Source organism: Chlorocebus sabaeus, chromosome 24, assembly GCF_047675955.1.
Source record: "Chlorocebus sabaeus isolate Y175 chromosome 24, mChlSab1.0.hap1, whole genome shotgun sequence".
NCBI classification, from domain to species: Eukaryota; Metazoa; Chordata; class Mammalia; order Primates; family Cercopithecidae; genus Chlorocebus; species Chlorocebus sabaeus.
The window spans coordinates 69017700-69044289 of NC_132927.1; the positions used below are offsets into that span (position 1 = coordinate 69017700).

At 46.1% G+C, this 26590-nt stretch overlaps 1 protein-coding gene across 1 annotated transcript in view; it reads right to left on the minus strand.

The window, feature by feature from the left end:
* Positions 1–26590, minus strand: part of LGMN (legumain) — a 43951-nt gene that overhangs the window by 14693 nt on the left and 2668 nt on the right. The window contains exons 2-3 of the mRNA XM_007987641.3: positions 14876–15042; positions 637–734 (exon numbers count right to left, since the gene is read on the minus strand). Of these exons, the coding sequence (XP_007985832.2) occupies positions 637–734; positions 14876–15013 (236 nt within the window). The 5' untranslated portion in view covers positions 15014–15042. The remainder of the gene's footprint in view (positions 1–636; positions 735–14875; positions 15043–26590) is intronic.

Here is a 26590-nt window from a genome sequence, read left to right on the forward strand (position 1 = left end):
GTGCAGGTCCCCTGTGCTGCAGCCTGCTCGAAGCTTAGGAGCAAGCACCTTAGAACCCAACAAGTCCTCCAAGATGAGGAGGAACTCAGCTTTTAAACCCTTTCAAAGCACCCACCAGGTCTTTGCCACTCCCAGGGCACACCCAACTTATGGTCAAAGCTCAACATGAGGGTCAGGCGTGGTGGCTCACATCTGTAATCCCAGCATTTTGGGAGGCCAAGGCAGCTGGATCACTTGAGGTCAGAAGATTCAAGACCAGCCTGGCCAACATGGTGAAATCCTGTCTCTACTAAAAAACACAAAAATTGGCTGGGCATGGCGGTGCACACCTGCAGTCCCAGCTTCTTGGGAGGCTGAGGTGGGAGGATCACTTGAACCCAGCAGATGGAGGGTGCAATGAGCCGAGATCACACCATTGCACTCCAACCTGGGTGACAGAGCAAGACAGTCTCAAAAAAAACAAAAACAAAAACAAAAAACCCCAAAGTTCAACTTGAGGTATCCCTGTGGTCTTTTGTCTGGGAGTCTGTTATATATTCTAACATTAGGCCACTAGGATTCCTGTGAGTCTATGTGACCTTTTTTTAAATACCCTGAAGTCCTTCGCCACCAAGTTCCAAGCACTCCGCCACTTACTCTTCAGAGTAAGCAATGTCGTCGTACATCATCACAACGATCTGCTCGTCGGGAATCCCATTCCGGTGAATGATCTGGTAGGCATGGCACGCATCTGCCTGGGAGAAATGATTTGGTTAAGTTTTAGATTTTGCCCGGGAGGCTAGTTTCGGAGTTCGAAGGAGTGATGTGTTCTGTCTCCCAGAAGACTTACCGTGAATCATCCCCTATCGGTCAGGCATTTAAGTTACTATTTTCAGACACATATATTGATATTTTTTATCTCACCTTAAAAAGATCCCCCATTCATCCAAAGTATTATTCAGCAGGAAACTAGTGCACACGTGGGCTACATACACACGCACATGTGAGCACACATGCACATACATACCCCACCACCACCACCACCATCACCAACACCACTGGCACCACTACCAGCACCACCGGCACCGCCACCACCACCAGCACCACCGGCACCGCCACCACCACCACCACCACCACCAACATCACCATCACCACCACCGCCACCACCAATGCTGCCACCACCGCCACCACTACCACCACCACCACCACCACCATCGCCACTGCCACCAACACCACTACCACCACCACCACTACCACCATCACCACCACCACCACCACCACCATCACTGCCACTGCCACCACCACCACTGCCACCACCACCACCACCACTGCCACCACCACCACCACCACCACCGCCACCACCACCACTACCACCACCACCACCACCACTGCCACCATCACCACCGCCACCACCACCAACACCACTATCACTGCCACCGCCACCACCACCACTACCATCACCCCTGCCACCACCTCTGCCACCACTGCCATCACCACCACCACTGCCACCACGTCTATAGGTAAGAAGGACCTCTGCAAGTCCTAAGTAACTTGTTTTTATTTTTCAGACTATACAACAGTCTCTGGAAAGCATGGATTTTAGTCTCAAAAACAGAATGACTCAGAATGATCAACAGAGCTAGTTCTATTTCCCACAAGATTCTTCTGATCCAAGTACTTTGTGTGCCAAAGTCACTGTTTATATAGAGAACTGATTGAACACTCAAAAGTCCAACTCAGGAATTGAGAAATTGCTCTTAAGTTTTAAAAAACAAGAATACAAAGGAAGATAACATTAGGAATATGAGAAAAATGTTCCTAATGCAACTCCCTGTTCACACAAGGGTGAAGACAGACTTGCGTCCTTATCTCAGGTGAAACATACTTCATGCCTTGGAAATCATCTGAAGACAGAAAGGAAAAATGTTGCCTGTCTGCTTACATTTAATCCTGTTGTTCCTAGAACAAAGACATAAGTAAGCATAAGGAGAGGTGTGTGCCCAGCGATTTGCCTCCCCAAGGAAGACAGCCCGAGAGACTGGATGTACATACGGCGCACTCGAAACAACACTGAGCATAGCAATAAAACTAAAGCTCATCGAACATTCAGATTGGCACTTTGCCTGTGGCTGTCCCAACCAAATGGACTTATTTTATGACAAAGATGGGTGATTGGTATACAGTTTTCAAAGACTGAATGGGTGAGTCTAGGACCCAGCACTCAAGAGCAATTAGATGAATGGATGACTGAATAAATAGGAAAACTAATACATTTTTATTGACTTGCTTCTATTTGTCCAGCACTGTGCTAAGACTTTGTAGGCATTATCTCATTTAATTCTCATAGCAACCTTCACGATAAAGGTAATGATCCCTATTTTATTATGGATAAGGAAAAAGCAGCCTCTCAAGGTGAGGTGACCTGCCCAAGTCACACAGTGCTCAAGTGAAAGATCCCAGGTGTTCCGGCCAGGCACAATGGCTCACGCCTGTAATCCCAGCACTTTGGGAGGCTGAGGCAGACAGATCACCTAAGGTCTGGAGTTTGAGACCAGCCTGACCAATATAGTGAAACCCCATCTCTACTAAAAATACAAAATTAGCTGGGCGTGGTGACACATGCCTTAATCCTAGCTACTCGGGAGGCTGAGGCAGGAGAACCGCTTGAACCCAGGAGACGGATGTTGCAGTGAGCCAAGATCGCACCATTGCACTCCAGCCTGGGCAACAAGAGTGAAACTCAGTCTCAAAAAAAAAAGAGAAAGATCCCCATGTCCCCAGAACTTGATCCTGCTTCATACAGGGACAAGAGAGAAATCATTAAAATTACAGAGGCCCACAGCAAACACAGATCATTTTAAAATAGTCACTAAATATTATATACACACACATGCACACAGATTGTTAGATGTTTAAGTCCTCAGTGCTGTGGACTAGTAACCTTCAAACACTAATTGTGGTAGGCAGAATAACAGCTCCCAAGGCTGTCCACATCCTAATCCCCGGAGCCTGTAACTATGTTACATTACAGAGCAAAAGGTTATTAAGATAGCAGATGGATTTCAGGTTGCCAATCAGCTGGTCTTAAAATAGGGAGGTTTTCCTGGATTAGTCTAGTGCCCCAATGCCATTTTTGTTTATTTTTTTGTTTTTGTTTTTTTTTGAGACAGGGTCTTGCTGTCTCCCAGGCGGGAGTGCACAGGTGCAATCTCAGCTCACTGCAGCCTCGACCTCCTGGGCCTCCCACCTCAGCCTCCCAGGTAGCTGAGACTACAGGCACACACCACTGCACCTGGCTAATTTCTAAAATGTTTTGTAGAGACAGGGTCTGGCTACATTGCTTTGGCTGGTCTTGAACTCCTGGGCTCAAGCGATCCTCCCGCCGTGGATAGAGAGTGCTAGGATTACAGGTGCGAGTCACTGTGCCCAGCCTTCAGTGGGCCTAATGTAATCACAAAGGCTTCTGTATGTGGAGACAGAGGCAGGAGTCAGTGTCCGAGTGATGCAGTATAAGAAAGATTCAACTGACCCTTGTTGGCATTGAGGATGGAAGAAGGGGCCAGAAGCCAACAACTGCAGGCAGCATCTAAAAGCTGGAAAAGACGAGAAAGTGGAGCCTCCACTAGAGTCACCAAGGAACACAGCCCAGGCAACACTGTGATTTTACCCAGTGGCAGCCGTTTCACATTTCTTACCTCCAGAAGTGTAAGATAATAAATTTGTGTTGTTTCAAGCCATAAAGTCTGTGGCAATCTGTTTAAGAAGTGACAGTAAACTAGTACAGCTATGGTTGAAATAGAGTGTAACTGGCACTCCACTCTGGAAGACATCCTGACATTATCAGTGAGGTTCAACCACACATCCTCCAACCAAGCAATTCTACTCCTAGCCATATAGCCTAGCAAAACTCTATCTCCCAAGGATAACCAGAAAATGTTCACAGCATCAGTTTAACAGCAAAAGCCAAGAAATAACTCCAATGATTGAGAGCTGGAAAAATACATTGTCATAGGTTCACATAAATGGAATACCTGAAAATGAACGGACTACAACCCACTACTCAGATGATGGGTACCCAAGAAGCGCAAATCCCACCACTACACAATATATCCATGGACCCCCTGAATCTGTAAAAACTTTTAAAAATACACAAACAAGTACAACCCAGTTTTCAAAATAGACAACTCTTGCGAACATAATGAAAAAAAGAACAAGTCATAGAAAAACACCTTCACTATGATTACATTTATATAAAGGTCAAAACAGGCTAATGTAAACATTATGCTATTTACAGTTAAACAGACATACAGCAAAACTATAAAGCAAAGGAATGAATGACAAAAAATTCAGGAGCTTGGTCTCTGAAGGGAAGGGAGCGGGAGTCCATCGGACAGGGGACAAGGTACTAGTATAGTTCTATTTTTTTTAGCAAGGTGCAAGGTACACAGGTATTCATTTTATTATTCTTTAAGGTGTACACGTGTTATACAGACATTATTATTTGTCTGCTATTTAGTTTTTAAAAATCAAATCAGGCTGGGCGCAGTGGCTCACACCCGTAATTCTAGCACTTTGGAAGGCCAAGGATCCCAGCACTTTGGTATCACTTGAGGTCAGGAGTTCGAGACCAGCCTGGCTAATATGGTAAAACCCCGCCTCTACTAAAAATACAAAGAAATTAGCCAGGCATGGTGGTGTATGCCTGTAATCCCAGCTACTCAGGAGGCTGAGGCAGGAGAAATCACTTGAACCCAGGAGGCAGAGGATGCAGTGAGCCAAGATTACACCACTGCACTCCAGCCTGGGCAACAGAGCAAGACTCTGTCTCAAAAAAAAAAAAAAAACTTGATAAATTGGCTCAGCAAAATTAAAACCTTCAGTGCTTCCAAAGACATTATTAAGAAAATAAAAAGACAAGCAACAGACTACGAGAAAATATTTGCAAAACATATAACTGATAAAGGGCTTATACTGAAATAGCCAAAGAACTCCTGTACCACAGAGCCAAAAATAGGCAAAAGATTTCAATAAACATTTCACCTAAGAAGATATACAAATGGTTAGTCAGCAAATGAAAAGATGTCCAACATCACCCGTTATTAGGAAATGCAAATTAAAACCACACTGAGCTGCCACTTCACAGACAGACAATAACAAGTGTTGTCGAGAACTGAGGAACCAAGAGCCTCCATACATACACGGCTAGGGGAATGTAACGTGGAGCCGTGATTCTGGAAATGAGCTTTACAGTTTCTCAAAGAGTCAAACATAAATTTACCATGTGACCCAACAATTACAACTCTTTTTTTTTTTTAAGATGGAGTCTTGCTCTGTCGCCCAGGCTGGAGTGCAGCGGTGCAATCTCAGCTCACTGCAACCTCTGCCTCCCAGGTGCAAGCGATTCTACTGCCTCAGCCTCCTGAGTAGCTGGGATTACAGGTGTTTACTACCACGCCCAGCTAATTTTTATATTTTTAGTAGAGATGGGGTTTCACCATGTTGGTCAGGCTGGTCTCAAACTCCTGACCTCGTGACCCATCCGCCTTAGCCTCCCAAAGTGCTGGGATTACAGGCGTGAGCCAACGCGTCCGGCCTGCAATTCCAACTCTTAAGTACCTACCCAAGAGAAACAAAAAAATGTATTCACACAAACATTTGCATGCAAATGTTCTCGGCAGCATTGTTCATAATAACCAAAAATTGGAAACAACCCAAATGTCCATCAACTGGTAAATGGGCAGGCAAAACGTGGTCTATCCATACAATGGAATGCTATTTGGGAATAAAAGGGAGTGGAGCACTGATGCATGCTACAACGTGAACAAACTTCAAAAACATGACACTAGGAGAGGCCAGACACAAAAGACCATACACTGTTTAGCTCCATTGATAGGAAGTGTTCAGAATAAACAAATCTATACAGCTAGAAAGTAGATGATTAGTAGTTGCCTGGGGCTAGAGGTGGGAACTGCAAATATGCCCAAAGGAATTTTTTTTTTTTTTTTTTTTTTTTTTGAGTCAGTCTTGCTCTGTTGCCCAGGCTGGAGTGCAGTGGTGTGATCATGGCTCACTGCAGCCTCTGCCTCCAGAGTTCAACCTCAGCCTCCCAAGTAGCTGGGATTATAGGCGTGTGCCACCACGCCCAGCTAATTTTTGTATTTTTAGTAGAAATTGGGTTTCACCATGTTGGCCAGGCTGGTCTCGAACTCCTGGCCTTAAATGATCCAACCGCCTTGGCCTCCCAAAGTACTGGGATTATAGGTGTGAGCCACTGCCCAGCCTGCCCAAAGGATCATACTGGGCTGATGGAAATATCACACTGATTTATAGTGATGTTCACACAACTTGGTAAATTGACTAAAAAATCACTGAGTTAGATAAATTAAACTCAATGGGTGAATTAAGATGATATGTCTTAAACTCGGCCTCAATAAAGTTATATATTTTCTGCAGGGGCAGGTTCAGAGTGCCTTGTGTTGTCGCTCCTGCACTGTTTGGGACCCCCAGCACTCTTGAGAGGTAGGTGCTTTCATCCCCATCTTACAGACGGGGACAAGCTCAGGAAGGGCCATGGCTGACCCCAACGGTGCCTTGTGCCCCATCTTCCACACTCATTGCTGCCTCATCAGGCTATGACTCTCTTCTGAGCCTTGGAGGCACTTGGTTGCCTCTACCTTTGTTAACTCAGCAGGGTTCTTTAATTAAGTCAAATATTTACTAGCACTCAAAAGAGATGCAAGTGGGGTTCAACTCAAACAATGTGAAAATGGCGTTACTACTTGTATTACTTCCCCTAAACCCATGTGACCTATACTGTATTTTCCCTGCCTAAGCCCAGAAAAGTCATAAAAGGTCATATTCGAGAGGAGGGTATTGAGCAAGACTTCTCAGGAGTGCAGAGCCCTCCGGAATGACGAACAGAGATTGTGACTTGGCTGGTTTCATAACTTGCGCTGGGAATTCCGCTGGTCTTCCTAATGCCTCCCATGATTTGCCGATAGGATCACTGTCCCCACTCTGCTTGCACTGCCTCCAGCTTGGCCAGCTGTCAGCTAAACAAAGACAAGTCAAACAAGGTCTAAATACACTGGCAAGCCCCGTGTCACAGTTGCTGTAAAGGATCCGCTCTCCAGCCAGCTCTGCTTACCTGCCAAGTGTACATATATGATCACTTCCTGACACACAGCTGAGCAGTGCTGAGGTGGGGCAGCAGGCTGGGGTTTTGCAAGGTGCCTCGCTGAGCCCACTGCCAACCCCACAGAAAGAATCTGACAATATAGTTTGTTCAGACTTATACAGCACGTAACTGGAGGGAAGGAATGACGCCTGAGGTCTGAGCAAATCCAGAGCCACATCCTTTCCAAGGTCCTGTACTGCCTCTGGCATTTACAAGGATGGCCCTGCTGCACAAATGGGCCCATGCCCACATCCCACACGCTCGGCATTCCCCTGCACAGTCTCCTCCGTCCTCCTTCCTAATCCCTTCCCACCATATCCTCTTTAAAAGCAGATTTCAGGCCAGACACAGTGGCCTGTAATCTGAGCACTTTGGGAGGCCGAGGAAAGAGGATCACTTGAGCCCAGGAGTTCGAGACCAGCCTGGAAAACATAGCAAGACTTCATCTCTACAAAAAAAAATACTTTTAACTAGTTGGGCATGGTGGCACACCTGTGGTCCCAGCTACTTAGGAGGATCCCTGGAGCCCAGGAGTTCGAGGCTGCAATGAGCTATGATAACACCACTGAGCTCCAGCCTAAGTGACAGAATAAGACCCTGTTGGTGAAAAAATAAAAATAAAAGCGGATTTCTTCTTTCTTTCTTTTTTTTTTTTTTGGAGACAGAGTCTCGTTCTGTCACCCAGGCTGGAGTGCAGTGGCACGAACTCAGCTCACTGCAACTTCCGCCTACCAGGTTCAAGCAATTCTCCTGCCTCAGCCTCCCGAGTAGCTGGGATTACAGGTGCCTGCCACCATGCCTGGCTAATTTTTGTATTTTGGTAGGGGCAGGGTTTCACCATATTGGCCAGGTTGGTCTCAAACTCCTGACCTCAGGTGATCCACCTGCCTCAGTCTCCCAAAGTGATGAAATTACAGGCGTGAGCCACCACGCCCTGCTGCGGATTTCTTTTTTTAAATATAAAAGTGATACTGTGCAACAACATGGATTAACCTCCAAACACCATAAATTATGAGCTCGTCTGGCCAGGCGCGGTGGCTCACACGTGTAATCCCAGCACTTTGGGAGGCTGAGGCAGGTGGATCACCTGAGGTCAGGAGTTCGAGACCAGTCTGGCCAACGTGGTGAAACCCTGTCTCTACTAAAAATATAAAAATTAGCCGGGCATGGTGGCAGGTGCCTGTAATCCCAGCTATTCGGGAGGTTGAGGCAGGAAAATGGCTTGAACCCAGGAGGCGGAGACTGCAGTGAGCCTGAGATCATGCCAGTGCAATGGCAACAAGAGCAAGTTGACTGGGCAAAAAGAGCAAGGCTCCATTTCAAAAAAAAAAAAAAAATTTAAATAAATAAACAAATAGCTTGTCAGAAGAACAGACTGTGAGTCACCACCACCTCCTTCCTGCACTCCCTGGCCACTCCCTTTCACACCCATCACTGCAGTCTGCCCAGTCTACCTTTGGCCCCGCCAGCCTCGATTTTTGCCCCCTGGCCCACAAAACCTCAAATATTTACTATCTGGCCCTTTATAGAAAAAAAGTTTGGAGGCTCTAGTCTTGAGCCAGATAGCAATGGTGAGGTTCTGAATGTGTGGGGGTGGGGAAGGGGCTTGCCAGGAGCACACAGAGTGAGGAGCTCCCTGCTCCTGTCATTGGTGACGTGGCACCTGTCCAACCCTTTATCTAGTTCTGAGTGGAGAGGTTCTCTCGAAGGGAAAGAGAGGGGGAGTTCATGCCTGGGCCTTCTCCTCCTAACACGCCTCACCATGCCCTCACCCTACCTTGCCGGTCTCCTTCTCCCTCTCTCCCTCCTCCCCATCTACCTGGGCCATGCGCTGTCCTTGCATGCCCTGTGGCCACCTTCCTTTCCACCAGGGCCCTGGCTTTGCTCAGATGTTCTACGCAGCTCCAAGTGGTCAGGAGCTTCCCTGAGTGTGAACTGGAAATCCATTTCCCCTCCCCAGGGACTGACTGGCTTGAACATGAGCATGTGATGCAATTCTGGCCAGGCAGACATGGGACAAAGTCCACCCATGGCTCCAGGAAAAGATGTGCATTCTGATAAAGAGCAAGCCAAACAGACAAGATACACAGATGGCCTCTTTTTCTTCTTTGAGAATTTGTTTGGATGTGACACTTGGAGCTGCTGTAGCCATTTCGTGACTATGAGGAGAGTGTATTTGAGAACAGTTCATCACAACCATGATAACAGAGTAGAAAGATGAAAAGGGGCCAGGCACGGTGGCTCACACCTGTAATCCCAGCACTTTGGGATGCCGAGGTGGGTGGATCGCTTGAGGCCAGGAGTTCAAGACCAGCCTGGGCAACACGGCAAAACCCCATCTCTACTAAAAATACAAAAATTAGCCAGACATAGTGGCAGGAGCCTGTAATCCCAGCTACTCAGGAGGCTGATGCAGCGGAATCGCTTGAACCCGGGAGGCGGATGTTGCAATGAGCCGAGAACACACCACTGCACTCCAGCCTGAGTGACAGAGCAAGACTCTGCCTCAAAAAAAAAAAAAAAAAAAAAAAAAAGAAAGAAAGAAAATAAATGACCCTGGGTTTGAGATAATGAGGCTTAATTAGCCAACCCTGGGGTCTCCACACTCCTTCCGATTCAAACCACAGGGAGGGCTCTGGTACAGGCACTTGAAGGCACCTGATGTGCCGGCCACGCCCCTCACTGTGATTTTATATTCCCACTGCCAGCTGATGCTCTTCCCTCCACGAGGAAACAGCTTCTGTGGAAATCCCATCACCCTTCAAACCCATGTCAAGCCTCTCCTCCAAGAAGCTGCATTCCCATCCCCCTCCTGACGGAGCTCATCTACTTCTGGACCCAAACCCGGCTACTGGAGCTCTGCAGAAACTGCTCCTTCTCAGCCTCGAGTTCGGGTATTTGGCACCTACCCTAAAAGGCTGGGGGCTCCTGACCGGAGGGCCCTGACTCCCCATTCCACAATCCTCCCCTAAGCCCCTTGCAAACCATGGGCCTCAAGTGAAAAACGTTAAACTCAACGGACCAATACGTCAAGTCTGTTTGAATGCTCAGAAAAATTCTGCTGAGCCTGCCATTTTCAGAATGCAATGCCAGCAACACACTGTGAGTAGCAGTTGGGATTGCTTAAAGACAAGGATGCATTCCGAGAGATGCCTCACAAGGTGATTTTTGTCATTTTGTGAACATCATAGAGTGTATTTACACAACCCTAGATGGTCTAGCCCAGCGGTCCACAACCTTTTTGGCACCAGGGACTGGTTTCGTGGAAGACAATTTTTGCACACACAGGGGTGAGGGGCAATGGCTTCAGGATGAAACTGTTCCACCTTAGATCATTAGGCATTAGATTCTCACAAGGAGTATGCAACCTAGATTCCTCATATACGCAGTTCACAATAGGGTTCACGCTCCTATTCGAATCTAATGGCTTCGATGACCTGACAGGAGGTGGAGCTGGGGTAGTAACGTTTGCTATAACGTTCAGGTGGTAATACTAGGCTACCGACCTGTACGGCATGTTACTGTCATGAATACTGCAGACAAATGGAACACAATGGCAAGTATTTGTGTATCTAAACATAGGAAAAGTGCAGTAAAAATATGCCACTATACTTTATGGGACCACTGTCGTGTATGCGGTCCGTCACTGAATGAACTTGTTATACGGCGCATGACTAATTACAAATGACCTGCTTCCTTTGGCTATGTAAGTTTTCTATAATAAATCTTAACGTGTTAAATTTTTAATACAAAAAAGGAAACTATTTCAAAATAAAAGATAAAGTAATGCCAAGATACCCATGCCACATGACTAGAGTAGTGATTATGAGCATGGGCTGTGGAGCATGGACTCCCTGGGTTCAAATCTCAGCTCCATCCCTTCCCAGCTGTGTGACCTTAGGTAAGTTACCCAGCCTTTCTGTGCCTTAGCCCCACCCCCCATCTTACAATGGAGAGCTAACAGGACTTATCCTCTTGGGTTGTCTGAGGATTGAGATAACACATGCCAAGGGCTTGGAACTGAGCCCGGCACACAGGAAGCGCTTAGTCAAGGGCAGCCTTCTTCCACCAGAATGTCAGCACTACAGAGCTGGTGGGGTGACGTGCATCGCCAGCACCCTGAATAGCGCCTGACTCACACGTGCTCAGCAGGAATGAGCTAGGTACCATTTCCAGTCAGTTCTGCTCCTGGGCCACTTCCATCTGCTCAGCTTTTCTCTTTTTTTGGCTCGTTCTGGGGTTGTGCCACATTTCCCAGGTACCTGCGCCCCTCTGCCCGTCCTGGCCCATCTTGCTGGCCCCTCTCCCAGGTCTGCCTCTGTCTCCACTCCATCCCAGGCTGGCCATACTCTCATGGAACTCATGCTTGGCTGCTCCCTTCTCCCCATCATCCATGCAATCCCCCCAACACCCCACCTCACTCTTCCAGCTCTTCCTGATCACCCCAGACTCCGCTCTGATTCCATGACTTCCAAAGGGTCCCTCCTTACTCACCCCATGCTCAGGACGCTGGATGCAGAATGTCCTGCCAACATCACCTCAGACTACGCCCCCACCCCCTTAAACACTGAATCCCAGCCCAAAATGCAAAACTGAGAAATCCCATTTGGTCGAGACAAAACAAGGTTTAATTAACAAGCATAACGCATAGAAAGCACTTAGCAATGGTTTATTTGTGCCTGGTCTGCCACTCTTCCCTAAACAAGAGACTTGTAAATGAATGTTGTATTAATCCTATAAAAATGTAGGTTTAAAATCTGCCTAGGTTCTATGGAGACCATTCTTTTGAATACTCTTAATGATAAGCCTCCAAAGTCAAGAAGGCAAATGGCAGCTGGCTGAGGGCAGAAGCAGCCCCTTGGGGAGGCAGGCTGAGGCAGGGGTGAATCAGCACAAATCTCACCTCCACCGGCTGTAAGGCCATCATCCTCTCTTACTCGGGGATGAATATTTCAGTTTGGGCCACTTATTTGGCCTTGTTTCCTTCGTTCTATTTTGATATTTAGTATTTACTCAGGGAAACTAGCAACCCTAAAAAAACAAAAAGGTTTCTGGGAGCAAAGGGTAATTGGATAACCTCTACTCAATAATGTTTAATAAATACATTTTCTTAAAAGCTGGTTGTATAAAAATCAGGGTGGGTGATGAGTAATCATGTTAACTCTCTGTGATCTGTATTTAACAACTAATCTTTCCAACTTGAGGTTAGAAGGGGGAAAGAAAACTGAGGGCTGAACAGCTGTGTGTACAGGCTGCTCCTCTTTACATGGCTCAGGTCTGTGGTTAAGTATTAAAAGAAGAAGGGATCATTTTGCCATGACAACAACTTTTTAATCAAGCCAAATTTCCTGTTTGGCTAACATACAGAAACGATTCGAGAAATGAGTTATTCATTCATTCAGTGACTGTAAATACAGACTGGATTTCAATGACTTAGTACAAAATCAAAGAATATATGATATCTCATTATCTTTTTTTTTTTTTTTTAAACAAGGTCTCGCTCTGTTACCCAAGCTGGAGTGCTGTGGCTATGCACAGGTGCCATAATAGCTCACGGCAGCCTTAAACTCCTGGGCTCAAGCAATCCTCCCACTTCAGCCTCCAGAGTAGCTGGGACTATAAGCATGCTGGCTGGTATCTTATTATTAATTTTTTATATTGATTACTTATTGAAATGATAATGGTTTGGAAATACTGGTTTAAAGAAGTTATTAAGCCTGGGTGTGGTGGCTCACGCCTGTAATCCCAGCACTCTAGGAGGCCAAGGTGGGCAGATCACCTGAGGTCAGGAGTTCAAGACCAGCCTGGCCAACATGGTGAAACCCTGTCTCTGCTAAAAATACAAAAATTAGCTGGATGTGGTGGTGGGTGCCTGTAATACCAGCTACTCGGGAGGCTGAGGCAGGAGAATAGCTTGAACCAAGGAGATGGAAACTACAGTGAGCCCATGTTGCGCCACTGCACTCCAGCCTGGGCAACAGAGCAAGACTCTCAAATTAAAAAAAAAAAAAAAAGAAGTTATTAAAATTAATTTCACCTTGTAAATGTGGCTACTAGAAAATTTACCATGGCTCTCCTACCAGACAGGGCTGCTCTAGAGCCAGTTGGCCTGGGTCTGAAAACTGGCCCCACCACTTGTGAGCTGTACCGCATTGGGCAAACTGCTGACCTTGCCTATGCCTCAGTTCAATCATTCGTAAAGAGGGAGTAAGAACTAGACCAACGACGCATAACCCCACTGCAGGGATTAAAGGACTTTGTGTAAAGTGCACTTAGAAGGGAGCCCAACCTATAGATACTGCAAGTCTAAGCATTTGTTTCTGAGACTGACAAGATTAAATGACTTTTTTTAACAAGTAACAGCTGTATTGAGATAGAGTTCATGCACTATAAAAGTCAGTCTTCTAAAACAGACAATTCAGTGGTTTCTAGTATGTTCACCAAGTTGTGTACTCATCACCGCTACTTCCAGAGCATTCTCATTCGTGCAAAGAGAGACCCCATGTCCGTCGGCAGTCACTCCCCAGTTTCTCCTTCACCCAGCCCTTGGCAACTACTAACCTACTTTCTATCTCTACAGATTTTTCCAAATTTGGACTTTCGTTTAAATGGAATCATAACATATGTGGTCTTTGTGACTAGCTCCTCAGTATGTTTGTAAGGTTCACCCATGTTGAAGCACGTGTGAGTACTTCTTTCTTTCTTATGGTCAAATGATATCTTCTTAATGAATAGACACTGCGTTTCTCCATTCAGCCTTTGATGGACATCTGGGTTGTTTTCACCTTTTGGTTCTTATGAACAATACTGCTATGAACAGTCATGTACATGTTTCTGTATAGACACATTTTCATCTCTCTTAAGGACATACTTAGGAGTGGAATGAGTGGAATTGCTGGGTCATATGTTCAACCTGATGTTTAACTTTCTGAGGAACTGCCAGACTCTTTCCCAAAGTGGTTGCACCAGTTTACATCCCACAGGGGAGGCTGGACTTTTCATGGACACTCAGATGTGGATTCTTTTCTTTTTCTCTCTACCTTCTGCTAGGCTGATATGGGGAAATCCAGGGAAGATGGGGGAGGAAGGTGTGAAGAGACAGCAGTAGGGCAAAGAGGCCTGGGGGTCCTTTCACCAGAGTTCTGGTCTCAGTCCTGTCTGGTCCCCACTTGCCATGTGACCTTGAGCAAGTCACCTCTACTCTCTAGGCCTCAGTTTCCTTATCTCTAAAATGAAGATGTTGAACTAAGTAGGTCTCAACCTGGGTGATCTGGCTCCCTGGGGACACTGGGCAATGTCTAGAGACATTCTGGGTTATTACAGTGGAGCAGGAGATGCTGCCTTCATCTAACGGGTGTCACAGACGCCGCTAAACCTCAAATGCACAAGACAGCCCCCAACAACCAAAAACAACCTGGTCCCCAACTATCAACAGTGCCAAGGTTCAGAGACCTTGCATCGGACTAAGGTGGCCCTATGGAAACTTCTGAGGAACTGCCAAACTGTTTTCCAAAATGGCTACACCATCTTATAATCCTCCTAGCAACATATGAGGGTTCTGATTTCCCCACATTCTCTCCAACACACCTATGTTATAGTCAGCCTAACAGGTCCATCAATGGCTTTTCAAGTCTTTTCTGTTTAATATTAACAATGTCTGGAAGTGTTTTCAGAATGCCAGTGTCCTAAAAAAACAAAACAGATTAGTCATTTTCTTACCTGGTGCCTATAATTATACCAGCCATTTGAACCTGCTACGATCACTACCCAGTGCTTGCCTCCATCTTCAGGATCATCTATGGGAACAGCACCAATGCCCAGGGTCACACTGAGAAATACGGCTACTTTCCAAACCATTCTGCACCTTGGAGTTCAACTGCAGAAACCTGAGAAGGGAAACATAGAGTCAAGTACAAAGCAACAAGAACAGATAAACATTGGCCGGGGGCGGTGTTTCACCCCTGTAATTCCAGCACTTTGGGAGGCAGAGGCAGGTGGATCATTTGAGGTCAGGAGTCCGAGACCAGCTTGGCCAACATGGTGAGACCCTGTCTCTACTAAAAATACAAAAATTAGCTGGGCGTGGTAGCACGTGCCTGTAATCCCAGCTACTCGGGAGGCTGAAGAAGGAGAATCACTTGAACCCAGGAGACGGAGACTGCAGTAAGCTAGACCGTGCAACCATACTCCAGCCTGGGTGACAGAGTGAGACTCTGTCTCAAAAAAAAAAAAAAAAAAACAGATAAACATTGTCAGCCCCTAAGAAAATATCATAGTAAATGGGTCAAAAAGATAAGGCCATTTAACCACCAGACAGAGCATGTTGAGGATAACAATGAAGATAAAGAGGGTTTCTATTTTTGCTCTATTGCTCCACCCTGTGAGTGGAGAAGGGGCTGTCCATACCTCCTGATCTTCACTACAAGCCCAAGTCATGCATATAAAACCAAGGAATATCCAGAAAGGTCTCTGGACACTTTTTAAAGTTTTTGACATAACTCAAAATACAGTTGATAAAATTCATCCACAACAGTCACTATTGGAAAAAATATCTACCACATAACTATGAAGTATTTGTAAGAAAAGAATATACATGTAAAATAAACTGTGCAGGCCGGGTGCAGTGGCTCACACCTGTAATCTTAGCATTTTGGGAGGCCAGCGTATTACCTGAGGTCAGGAGTTCAAGACCAGACTGGTCAACATAGTAAAACCCTAGCTCTACTAAAAATACAAAATTAGCTGGGCATGGTGGCACACACCTGTAGTCTCAGCTACTAGGGTGGCTGAGGCAGGAGAATCGCCTGAACTCAGGAGGTGGAGGTTGTAGTAAGCCAGATCAGGCCTCTGCACTCCAGCCTAGGTGACAGAGTGAGACTCTGTCTCAAAACTAAAAATAAAAATAAATAAAGTTATATCAGAAAAAATAAATTTTAAAAATAAACTGCACAGAAAAATATGGAAAACAGACATAAAATTTTAACAAGAGTTATTGCTGGGTAGTAGGCAGGATCAAGGGTGATTTTCTTCCTCATTTTTGTCTCCTTTTAGAAACAATAAAGTTTCTAAAAATTCAGTACAGGTTTAATGAAAACATTGATGGGCAATTTAAGTTTATAATGTGAATTATCTGGATGAGCTATAGTCAAACGTTAATTCATGTTGTCTTTGCATCACACTTATAGAGCATGGACATACACTCTGTACACATACAGGGCAAACATTTTCATCCTTGTTTTACAGAAAGGAGAGGTTGAGGTCTGACAGCAATGACCTGCCTAATAGCCATGGACTGTCGTCGTTGGCCAGAGCTGGGACCATGCCTTCTGAACGGCTGGTCCAGCACTCTTTCTGTTGTATGGCTCTGCATCTCAAGACTTTATCATTACTGAGGCCGGGCGTGGTGGCTCACGCCTGCAATCCCAGCACTTAGGAAAGCAGAGGTGGACGGACCACTTGAGGTCAAGAGTCCGAGACCAGCCTGGCCAACATGGTGAAACCCTGTCTCTACTAAAAGTACGAAAATTAGCCAGGCGTGGTGGCAGGAGCCTGTAATCCCAGCTACTCAGGAGGCTGAGGTAGGAGAATCACTTCAATCCGGGAGGTGAAGGTTGCAGTGAGCCAAGATCACAACACTACACTCCAGTCTGGGCAACAGAGCGAGACTCCGTCTCAAAAAAGAAAAAAAAATACTTCATTATCATTGAAGTACATGCACTGTTTTATACCTCAATGCCAAAACCTTAAATACCTTGTTAAAGTACAAATGGAAAACAGCACCAAGTCTGTGGCTCTGCGATAAGAAAAATACACAGTCACTGAGATGTGGGGACTCAGAGCAGATGTGTGAGGCTGACTTCTGTCCCAATGCCACAAGCAGGGCTGGTGGTACTCATTCATGCATTCACTCACCACTCAGCCAGAGTCTCTGCAACACCTACTTTGCCAGACAAGGTACTGGATGCTGGAAACTCAATGGGGACAGAACAAAGCCTGTGTCTTCATGGAGGACGCACCCAGATGAAGGGTGATCCACTTCTAAGCTGAAGAAACCATCCTCAACGTTCTGAGTCAAGTCCTCAAAGCGATGGATTTTCTCCACTAACTAAATAGGAAGCCCTGAGTCTCTTGAAAAGAGTCTTAGGCCAGTAATTCTCCCACTTGAATATGCACCTAGGTCACCTGGGGATCTAGGAGGCAGATTCTGATTCAGTAAGCCTGGGGCAGGGCCTGAGACTGCATTTCTCGTTTTTTTTTTTCATTTTTTTATATTTTATTTTTGAGAGTCTTGCTCTGTGGCTCAGGCTGGAGTACAATGGTGCGATCTCGGTTCACTGCAACATCCGCCTCCCAGGTTCAAGCGATTCTCCTGCCTCAGCCTCCCGAGTAGCTGAGACTACAGGTGCCCACCACCATGCCCAGCTAATTTTTGTATTTTTAGTAGAGACAGGGTTTTGCCATGTTGCTCAGGCTGGTCTCGAATGTCTGACTTTAGGTGATCTGCCCATCTCGGCCTCCCAAAGTGCTGGGATTACAGGCATGAGTCACTGCGCGATGCTCCCCCCACCCACCCCGCTGCCATGAGACTGCATGTCTAACAAGTCTCAGGTGACACTATGCTGCTAGCCTCAGATTACCTTTGATGTGGCAGAACTGCATGAAATCCCCCAGGCTCTGGTCCACCTGTCCTCAACCCAGCATCCTGGTCAACAGACTGTACTGCTCCACCCTCAAGGGCTGTCTCCTAACAAGAACTTAATTATTAAGCTGAAAGCCTGAATTGGTGCTAAATTTAGGTTTCTTTAGCTCCACTGCAAGGCCCATGGATGGGCAACTGGTAACTACAGTAAGATGCCCCCAGATTTGTTTTTTTCGGTAGGGGCTAGTATGGCACATAACAGACAGGTCAGTGGAGTGCTGAGGACCCCCAGTGCTAGAACCACGGGGTCTGTTAAAGTGCACCTGAGGAGGTTCCCCACACGTCCACTCGACCTGACAAGGGCTCACTGTGGGGCTGTGTTTCCAGAAAGGGATCCTGATCCAGACCTCAACAGAGGGTTCCTGGACCTCATGCAAGAAAGAATTTGGGGCAAGTCCACAGAATAATGTGCAAGTGAGCTTACTCAGCAAGTGAAAGAATGAAAGAACAGGTTACTCTATAGACAGAACAGGGTGTTCCCAAAAGCAAGAGAAGGACCATGTCCACCTTAGGTGCAATGCTTGTTTAGACATAAGACAACAAAGCAAAACAAAGTCACAGGGAGATGTGCTTACTACAAGGGCTTGGGACAGAGGCTTGTTAATCTTTGTAGAACTGCTGTCTTTCACAAGAATTTATGCTATTATCTTTAAGGTGAAACTTATAGCCGGGCACGGTGGCTCACACCTGTAATCCCAGCACTTTGGGAGGCTGAGGCAAGCGGATCACTTGAGGTCAGGAGTTCGAGACTGGCCTGGGAAACATGGTGAAACCCTGTCTCTACTAAAAATACAAAATTTAGCCGGGCGTGGTGGCTCACGCCTGTAATCCCAGCTACTCAGGAAGCTGAGGCACGAGAATCACTTGAACCTGGGAGGCAGAAGCTGCAGTGAGCCAAGATTGTGCCAATGCACTCCAGGGTGGGCAACAGAGTGAGACCCTGTCTTAAATAAATAAATAAATAAATGAAATAAAGTGAACTTATTATTAAAGTAAAAATGCTTTTGTTCTTAAGATATTGGAACATCAGGACCTTTCCTGGGTCTATCTGGTAAACATTAACCTGTTCCCTTAACCGTAAACATCCTGTGACTAAGAATGCCTAACCTCCTGGGACTGCAGCCCAGCAGGTCTCAGCCAAATTTTACCCAGCCCTTGTTCAACATGGAGTCACTCTGGTTCAAGCACCCCTGTCAACTCGAAGGTAAGGAACCAATACAAGATACAATTATACAAAGGTGTGAGGAAGCAACAGTGAGGACAGGCGCGAGAGAGTCAAGGAGCAAAAATATCCATGTACCCCAAGCTCTTCAGTGACCCCACAAGAGAGGTGTGACAGTCACTACCAATATGTTCCAACCAATGGCTCTCACCTACTCGGAGCTCACCCAGCAGCCTCCCTGGAAGGCCTTCCCCTAGGGTAGGGGTAGACTAACTTTCTCTGCAAAGGACCAGAAGGTAAATATTTTTGGTTTTGCAGGCCAGGCCATCTCTCTCACAACTATTCAGCTCTGCCACTGTATCCTGAAAGCAGCCATGTCACCAAGTACTCGCATTTTTCTAAGAGATGGCTTAATTATTTTTGTCTCTCCTCTTCTTTTATCGTTCCTCTGGTTCCCCGCTTCCTACTTAGCCCTTGAGAAACACAAATATAGCCTTTTACCCGCCCCTCCTTCACCAGACACTCCCTACAGGGCAAGTTCATCTAACTCCTCAAGAGTTAACAGTTGATTTACAGACCAAAGCATGCCCAATACAGAACCCTCACCCACCAGGAGGTTGCCTCGAGAGATAATAGTCAAAAAGCATGCCTGCTACTCCCACCCACCTGGGGAGTTTTTGGCCTAGTCCTGCCCACAAAGACGCCAGCAGTCACCAGCTCAACCGACAGACAGCACAGTAGATAAGACACCAAGCTAACACATGGACACCCCACCTTGCTTGCTTCCTCCCCTGCCTTTTAAATGTGCCCGCTTTCTGCTCCAAAAGCAAAGCAGTACATTTAAAGGTGGGATGCCTGTGCTTCTTCCCCTAAGCAACTTGGAAATAAGTCACCTTCTTTGTACCAGATCTTGCTCTTGTTAATTGGTCTCTGGAAATGATGAATTACTAACCCATAAGCCATTTACAGCCAGAGACAATATATAAACAAATGAACATGGTTATGTTCCAATAAAACTTTATCTATAAAATAGGTGGTTTATTTGGCCCATAGGTCATAGGTTGCTGACCTTGTCTGAGGGAGTGAGAATATGCCCCCAGACCACATGGCAGGCACAGCCTGGTTGTTACTGTCATCTTTCATCAGCAATAAATGGGTTCCCTAGTTTGCACACCTGTTTATTCTGAGTTTCGTCCATATGACATAGTCCCAAAGAGGCTCATTCCTCTGGGGACAATGGTGTGTGACTTTTACCTCCTCATGTTTAGGATAAAAAAATGAATAAATAAAAACCAGAAACAAATGGTTGACCTGACTGTGAACAACAGAACGGACACCACCTACTTATCCACCTAAATCAGCAAACACGCAGCAGGCACCAAAAAAGCACCACTTAGTTATTTTTACAAGATCGAGTTATTCTTCTAATCCACTAACAAGTTACTCCTCTGGGAGGAAAAGTGTCCTACTGACACAGAAAATGACATTTTCATAGTCTACCTGGTGATGGTCCTGCTCCATCATTCTTTTTTCTTATAAACACAGAGTCGTAATTCCCCAACTACAACGCTATATTAAAAGTCTCACAGTATGTTGTTGAATAGAAAATGCTACCTTAAAAAACCACATACATGGCCGGGCACAGTGGCTCACGCCTGTAATACCAGCACTTTGGGGGGCCGAGGTGGGCAGATCATGAGGTCAAGAGATCGAGACCATCCTGGCCAACATGGTGAAACCCCGTCTCTACTAACAATATAAAAATTAGCTGGGCATGGTGGTATGCACCTGTAGTCCCAGCTATTCTGGAGGCTGAAGCAGGAGAATCACTTGAACCCGGGAGGCAGAGGGTGCAGTCTCAAAAAGAAAAAAACCACACACACTAACACTATTTTGGGAAACATATAAACATAGACAGGCCTGGGGTGAAGAGACACACAAAAGTAAAATAATCATTCCATTATCCTTGGCAATGAACATGCCTCAAAGCAGCTACCTTACTAATTTCCTGTGGGCATTTATTGCATGATTTTTGACAAAGTCAAAGCATCAAAACAAAGCACGAATAATCTGGCAGCATCCCTGTGATTCCTGGTTTATCAAAGTGAAAAACTGATGAAAAAGTGAACAATCCCTGCTAAACTACTAGCTCTTTGTGACTCTGCTGTTTTTGGCTGTGGCTCTCCACGGTCCCCATTACACAGGCTTCATCTCACAGAGGCGTCATCATCATCTACCTCCTCTCCTTTAACTTGCCCTCTTCCTATTTACTCTCTCCTACATCCACCCCACCCTGAATCCATACAACAAACATGGACTGAGCACCTGCTAGCTGCTCACAGGCATTGAACAGTGAGCCAAACAGACAAAACCCTTCGTGGAGGGGGCATTCCAGAGAGAAGAGACAGACCATTTATACACATCGGTTATCAGATAGTGATGAGAGTGATGGACAAAAATAAGGCAGGAGAGGGAGGGAGTCCCAGTAGGAGTGGGAGGTGTCATTTGTAAAAGGGGAAGAAACTAAGGAGGTGAGGGCACCAGCCCATACATTAGGGCAAAGCACTGGAAGCAACGTAAATGTCTAGCTGGATCAATTATAGTACAGCCTCATGGTGGGATACTGTGAAGCCTTAAAAAGAACCTAAGGCAGATCATAATGCACCAAGACTGAAAAGATCTCCCAGGGGTGCTGTTGGGGCACGTGTGTCATCTGCTAACCCCGTGCAGGGAGAAGGCAACACAGACAGTCATTGCTCCAGCCAGGGAAGATCAGAGAGAAAGACTCCTGGCTGGGCGCGGTGGCTCATGCCTATAATTCCAGCACTTTGGAAGGCCGAGGTGGGAGGGTCACCTGAGGTTGGGAGTTCAAGACCAGCCTGACCAATATGGAGAAACCCGTCTCTACTAAAAATACAACATCAGCTGGGCGTGGTGGCACATGCCTGTAATCCCAGCTACTTGAGAGGCTGAGGCAGGAGAATCACTGGAACCCAGGGGGCAGAGGTTGCAGTGAGCGAGATGGCACCATTGCACTCCAGCCTGGGCAACAAGAGTGAAATCTGTCTCAAAAAAAAAAAGACTCCCAGAGAGTGGGACGTGTTGCGGAGTGGCACAGAGGTAGGGAGTGGCACATTTGTGGGTATCTACTATGGACCACACAATGTGCAAGACACTTTATTCACACCATCCTCACAACCGTTCCCTGTAAGCAAGGATCCCCACTCCCTTTAGACAGGTGAGGAAACTGAGGCTCAGAGAGGTAGAGAAACTTGGGGGTCAGTGGCACTGCTGGGACCACACAGACCTGACGGCAAAGACTGCTTGTTCTAGTGTATCACCCAAAGAAAGAGTTGCTTATGTGAAAGTCTGGGAGGCCGTGGAACCACAGGCACTGCACCCTGTACCCCAGGGCCCGAGCACAGAGCAGGCCCTCACAGTTTCCTCCGGCAGTAGGACACCCACGGTGCTCTTCCGTGCCCTACTATTTTAAGGCACTAGTGGGCTTCCTGCACAAACAGCTCTTATCTTAGAAGAGCCTATCAGTGGAGTATCTGAGTTACACAAAGTCAAAGTCAATGAACAAGCCTTTACAGACTTCACCAGACTCCAGTGACAAGTCCTCTGCTGTTCCCACTTGGCCTTCGTCCCTGCTCAGGTTACAGGGCTATACTAGGTCAGTAATTCACTTAAAAGACTTCACTTGGAGCCAGGTACAGTGGCTCACGCCTGTAATCCCAGAATTTTGGGAAGCCGAGGCAGGTGGATCATTTGAGGCCAGGAGTTTGAGGCCAGCCTGGCCAATATGATGAAACCCCATCTCTACTAAAAATACAAGTTAGCCAAGCATGGTGGCACACGCCTGTAATCCCAGCTACTTGGGAGGCTGAGGCAGGAGAACTGCTTGAACCCAGGAGGCAGAGGTTGCAGTGAGCCGAGACTGTGCCACTGCACTCCAGCCTGGGCAACAGAGTGAGACCCTGTCAAGAAAAAAAAAAAAAAAAAAAGACTTCATTTGGCTTCAAGAAATGTACCATCAAGTCAGGTTTAATCCATTTGAGAAGTATGGGATGCAGTGCCCATTCCAGATAAATTATCACCAACAATGCAAGTAATAAGGTGAAGTTCACAGGGCCATCTAAATAGCAGAGTCAAGTTCACATCCAGGTCTGATACCAAAGCCTACACCTTAACCATCAGGAGTGACTCCTCAGTGCCAGCTACTGGCTCTGGGTTAGACACAGAAAACCATCAAAGCCAAGCAAAGCAGCTAGTTAGACAATGAAATCTGTAAAAAGCCTTCCAAACCTAAAGGTTTTGATCCTATTCTCTGCTCTCTAGGGGTTTAGAATAAAATCTTCCTGAAGGCCAGGCATGGTGGCTGAAACCTGTAATCCAAGCACTTTGGGAGGCCAACGCGGGAGGATCATTTGAGGTCAGGAGTTTGAAACCAGCCTGGCCAACATGGTGAAACTCTGTCTCTACTAAAAATACAAAAATTAGCTGGGCGTGGTGGTGGGCACCTGTAATCCCAGCTACTCGGGAGGCTGAGGCAGGAGAATGGCTTGAATCCGGGAGGCGGAGGTTGCAGTGAGCTGAGATAATGCCACTGCACTCCAGCCTGGGCGATAGAGTGAGATTCCATCTAAAAATAAAATAAAATAAAATCATGCTGCAAGGTTTTTCGGCTGACAACATGCAGAAGAAATTAGGACAGGTGACAGGAACTGTCTCCTTGACCAAACTTTAGTCAGGCTCCTCTGAGCCCTCTTCTCCTCAAGGCCTTGGTTTGCCAGGTCCAGTTTTAGCAAGAACCCAGAAGAGAATCCCTCACCCTCAATATCTAATGAAGTTCCTCTTAGTAATATTCTATTGATGGGGTTCAGGACCCACTAGCTCAAAAAATGGCACCTTAGTATACTGAATATTTTAAGCTGAAGGAATTCCACCAACCCCCTTCACCTTGCCCATGGGCTACAAATCCCCAGCTGACCTTGCCATTCGACAGCTGAGCTCCATTCCATACTGAAGTCTCTCTCTCCTACTGCAGTAGCTAAAAGAAAATGTCTTGCTGTTTTTTGTTTTGTTTTGATTTTTTTTTTTTTTTTTGAGACAATCTCGCCCTATCGCCTGGAATGGAGTGCAACAGTGCGATCTCAGCTCACTGCAACCCCCACCTCCCAGGCTCAAGTGATTCTCATGTGTCATTCTCCAGAGTAGCTGGCATTACAGGCATGCACCACCATGCCAGCCAATTTTTGTATTTTTAGGTTTTGCCATGTTGGCCAGGCTGGTCTCAAGCTCCTGGACTCAAGTGATGGGCCTGCCTCAGCCTCCCAAAGTGCTGGGATTACAGGTGTGAGCCACTGCACCCAGCCTGTCTTACTGTTTTTAAAAAGTACCCATGAGTGGCACACCGGCACATGCCTGCAGTCCCAGCTACTTAGGAGGCTGAGGTAGAAGGATCACTAGAGCCCGGAAGTTTGGGACCAACATGGGTAACACAGTGAGACCCTGTGTCAAACAGAAAAAATTTTACAAAGCATTGGATACAGGCTGGGCATGGTGGCTCGTGCCTGTAATCTCAACACTTTGGGAGGCCAAGGCAGGAGGATCACTCAAACCCATTAGTTCCAGACCAGCCTGGGCAATATAGGGAGACTCTGTCTCTGCAAATACAGCTGGCATGATGGTGCACACCTGTGGTCCCAGCTACTCAGGAGGCTGAGCAGGGAGGATCACTTGAGCCCGGGAAGTCAAGGCTGCAGTGAACCATCCAGCCTAGGTGAGAGAGAGACCTCTGTCCTCTGTCTCAAAAAAAAATTTAAAAAGGCATCTGATGCAATTTTTTTTTAACAAAAGACACAGCTACTATTTCAGAGGGGACCCTTCCTCTCTCTGGGCCTTCACGGTCCATCTGTGAAATGAGATAGTAGAGCTTATTAGAGGGTCATTCAGTCCTTTAAATCCTTTGATTTTCTGGTTAAAGAACAGGATTAAAACAAAATCCAGGCCGGGCGTGGTGGCTCGCGCCTGTTAATTCCACCACTTTGGGAGGCCAAGGTGGGTGGATCACTTGAAGCCAGGAGTTCAAGACCAGCCTGGCCAACATTGCAAAACCCCGTCTCTACTAAAAATACAAAACTTAGCCAGGCATGGTGGCATGCATCTGTAATCCCAGCTACTCAGGAGGCTGAGACATAAGAATTGCTTGAGTCCTGGAGACAGAGGTTGCAGTGAGCCAAGACTGAACCACAACACTCTAAGCTGAGCAGCAGAGGGAGACTCTGTCTCAAAAAAAAAAAAAAAATTATTATCATCATCATCATCATCATCATCATCCAGTTAGATCCTATCTCAAACGAAAAATCTAGGCCAGGAGCGGTGCTCACGCCTGTAATCCCAGCACTTGGAAAGGCCAAGGCAGACGGATCCCGAGGTCAAGAGATCAATACCATCCTGGCCAACGTGGTGAAACCCTGTCTGTACTAAAAATACAAAAATTAGCTGGGTGTGGTGGCGTGTGCCTGTAGTCCCAGCTACTCAGGAGGCTGAGGCAGGAGAATCGCTTGAACCCAGAAGGCAGAGGTTGCAGTGAGCCGAGATCGCGCCACTGTACTACAGCCTGGTGAGAGAGTGAGCTCTGTCTCCAAAAAAAACAAAAACAAAAAAGAAAAAGAAAAGTCTATTTTACTCAGGTTAGTTTATCGTTTTTTCCTACAGAGAAAATGTGATTTATTGGCAAACTAGCTTCTAGATAGAGCATGCTCTTCAAGGTTATCTAACTCTGATTCATAGGAGTTATTTTATAATTCTGCAAACTATGGGTAACAGCAATGCAAATAATTCTAGTCTAGACAGGCAAATGCGTGCTACCAAACGGAGGTTCATTTGACTTCCTTCCTCCTCTGTAGAGGCCAGTTTTGTCTTTCATTTGCAAATTCAATTCAGTATTTCTAATCTACAAATTGGTTGCACTTTGGAGTCTCCAACACCTCACCAAGTTTCCTCATTAATGTGTTAAATAAAATTCTTAACACATGTTCAGTTTTACATTTTACAGAGTAATGACTTTATCTGTTTTTTTTAGGAAATTATCTTTTAGCATTACGGAAAGTATAAGCAAGTAACATGTATTTCAAAAGAAGCAATAAAAAAATGTTTTAAATCTATTAATGGTTAGAACTTAGGTTTCTAGGAAAGTAAATTTTGGTCAATGGTGGGCACGGTGGCTCCTGCCTATAATCCTGGTACTCTGGGAGGCCAAAGCCAGAGGGTTACTTGGGCCCAGGAGTTTGAGACTGGCCTGGGCAAGACAGTGAGACCCAGTCTCTACAAAAAAATTTGAAAATTTAAAAAGTCAAAAATGTCACTCAATGGTTAATAACTTCTCCACATTTTTATTTTAAATGCTTATTTGGAATTTGAGTTTTCTTTCACCCAAATTACTATTTTTGAAACCTGGGACCAGTGCAGTCTGCAGCCTTTTCCCAAAATGACTGAGCCTAACTTTTATAGTTACATGCTAACTCAAGTTAAATTTTTACTTTAACTTTTACTTCAAGAAATTGAA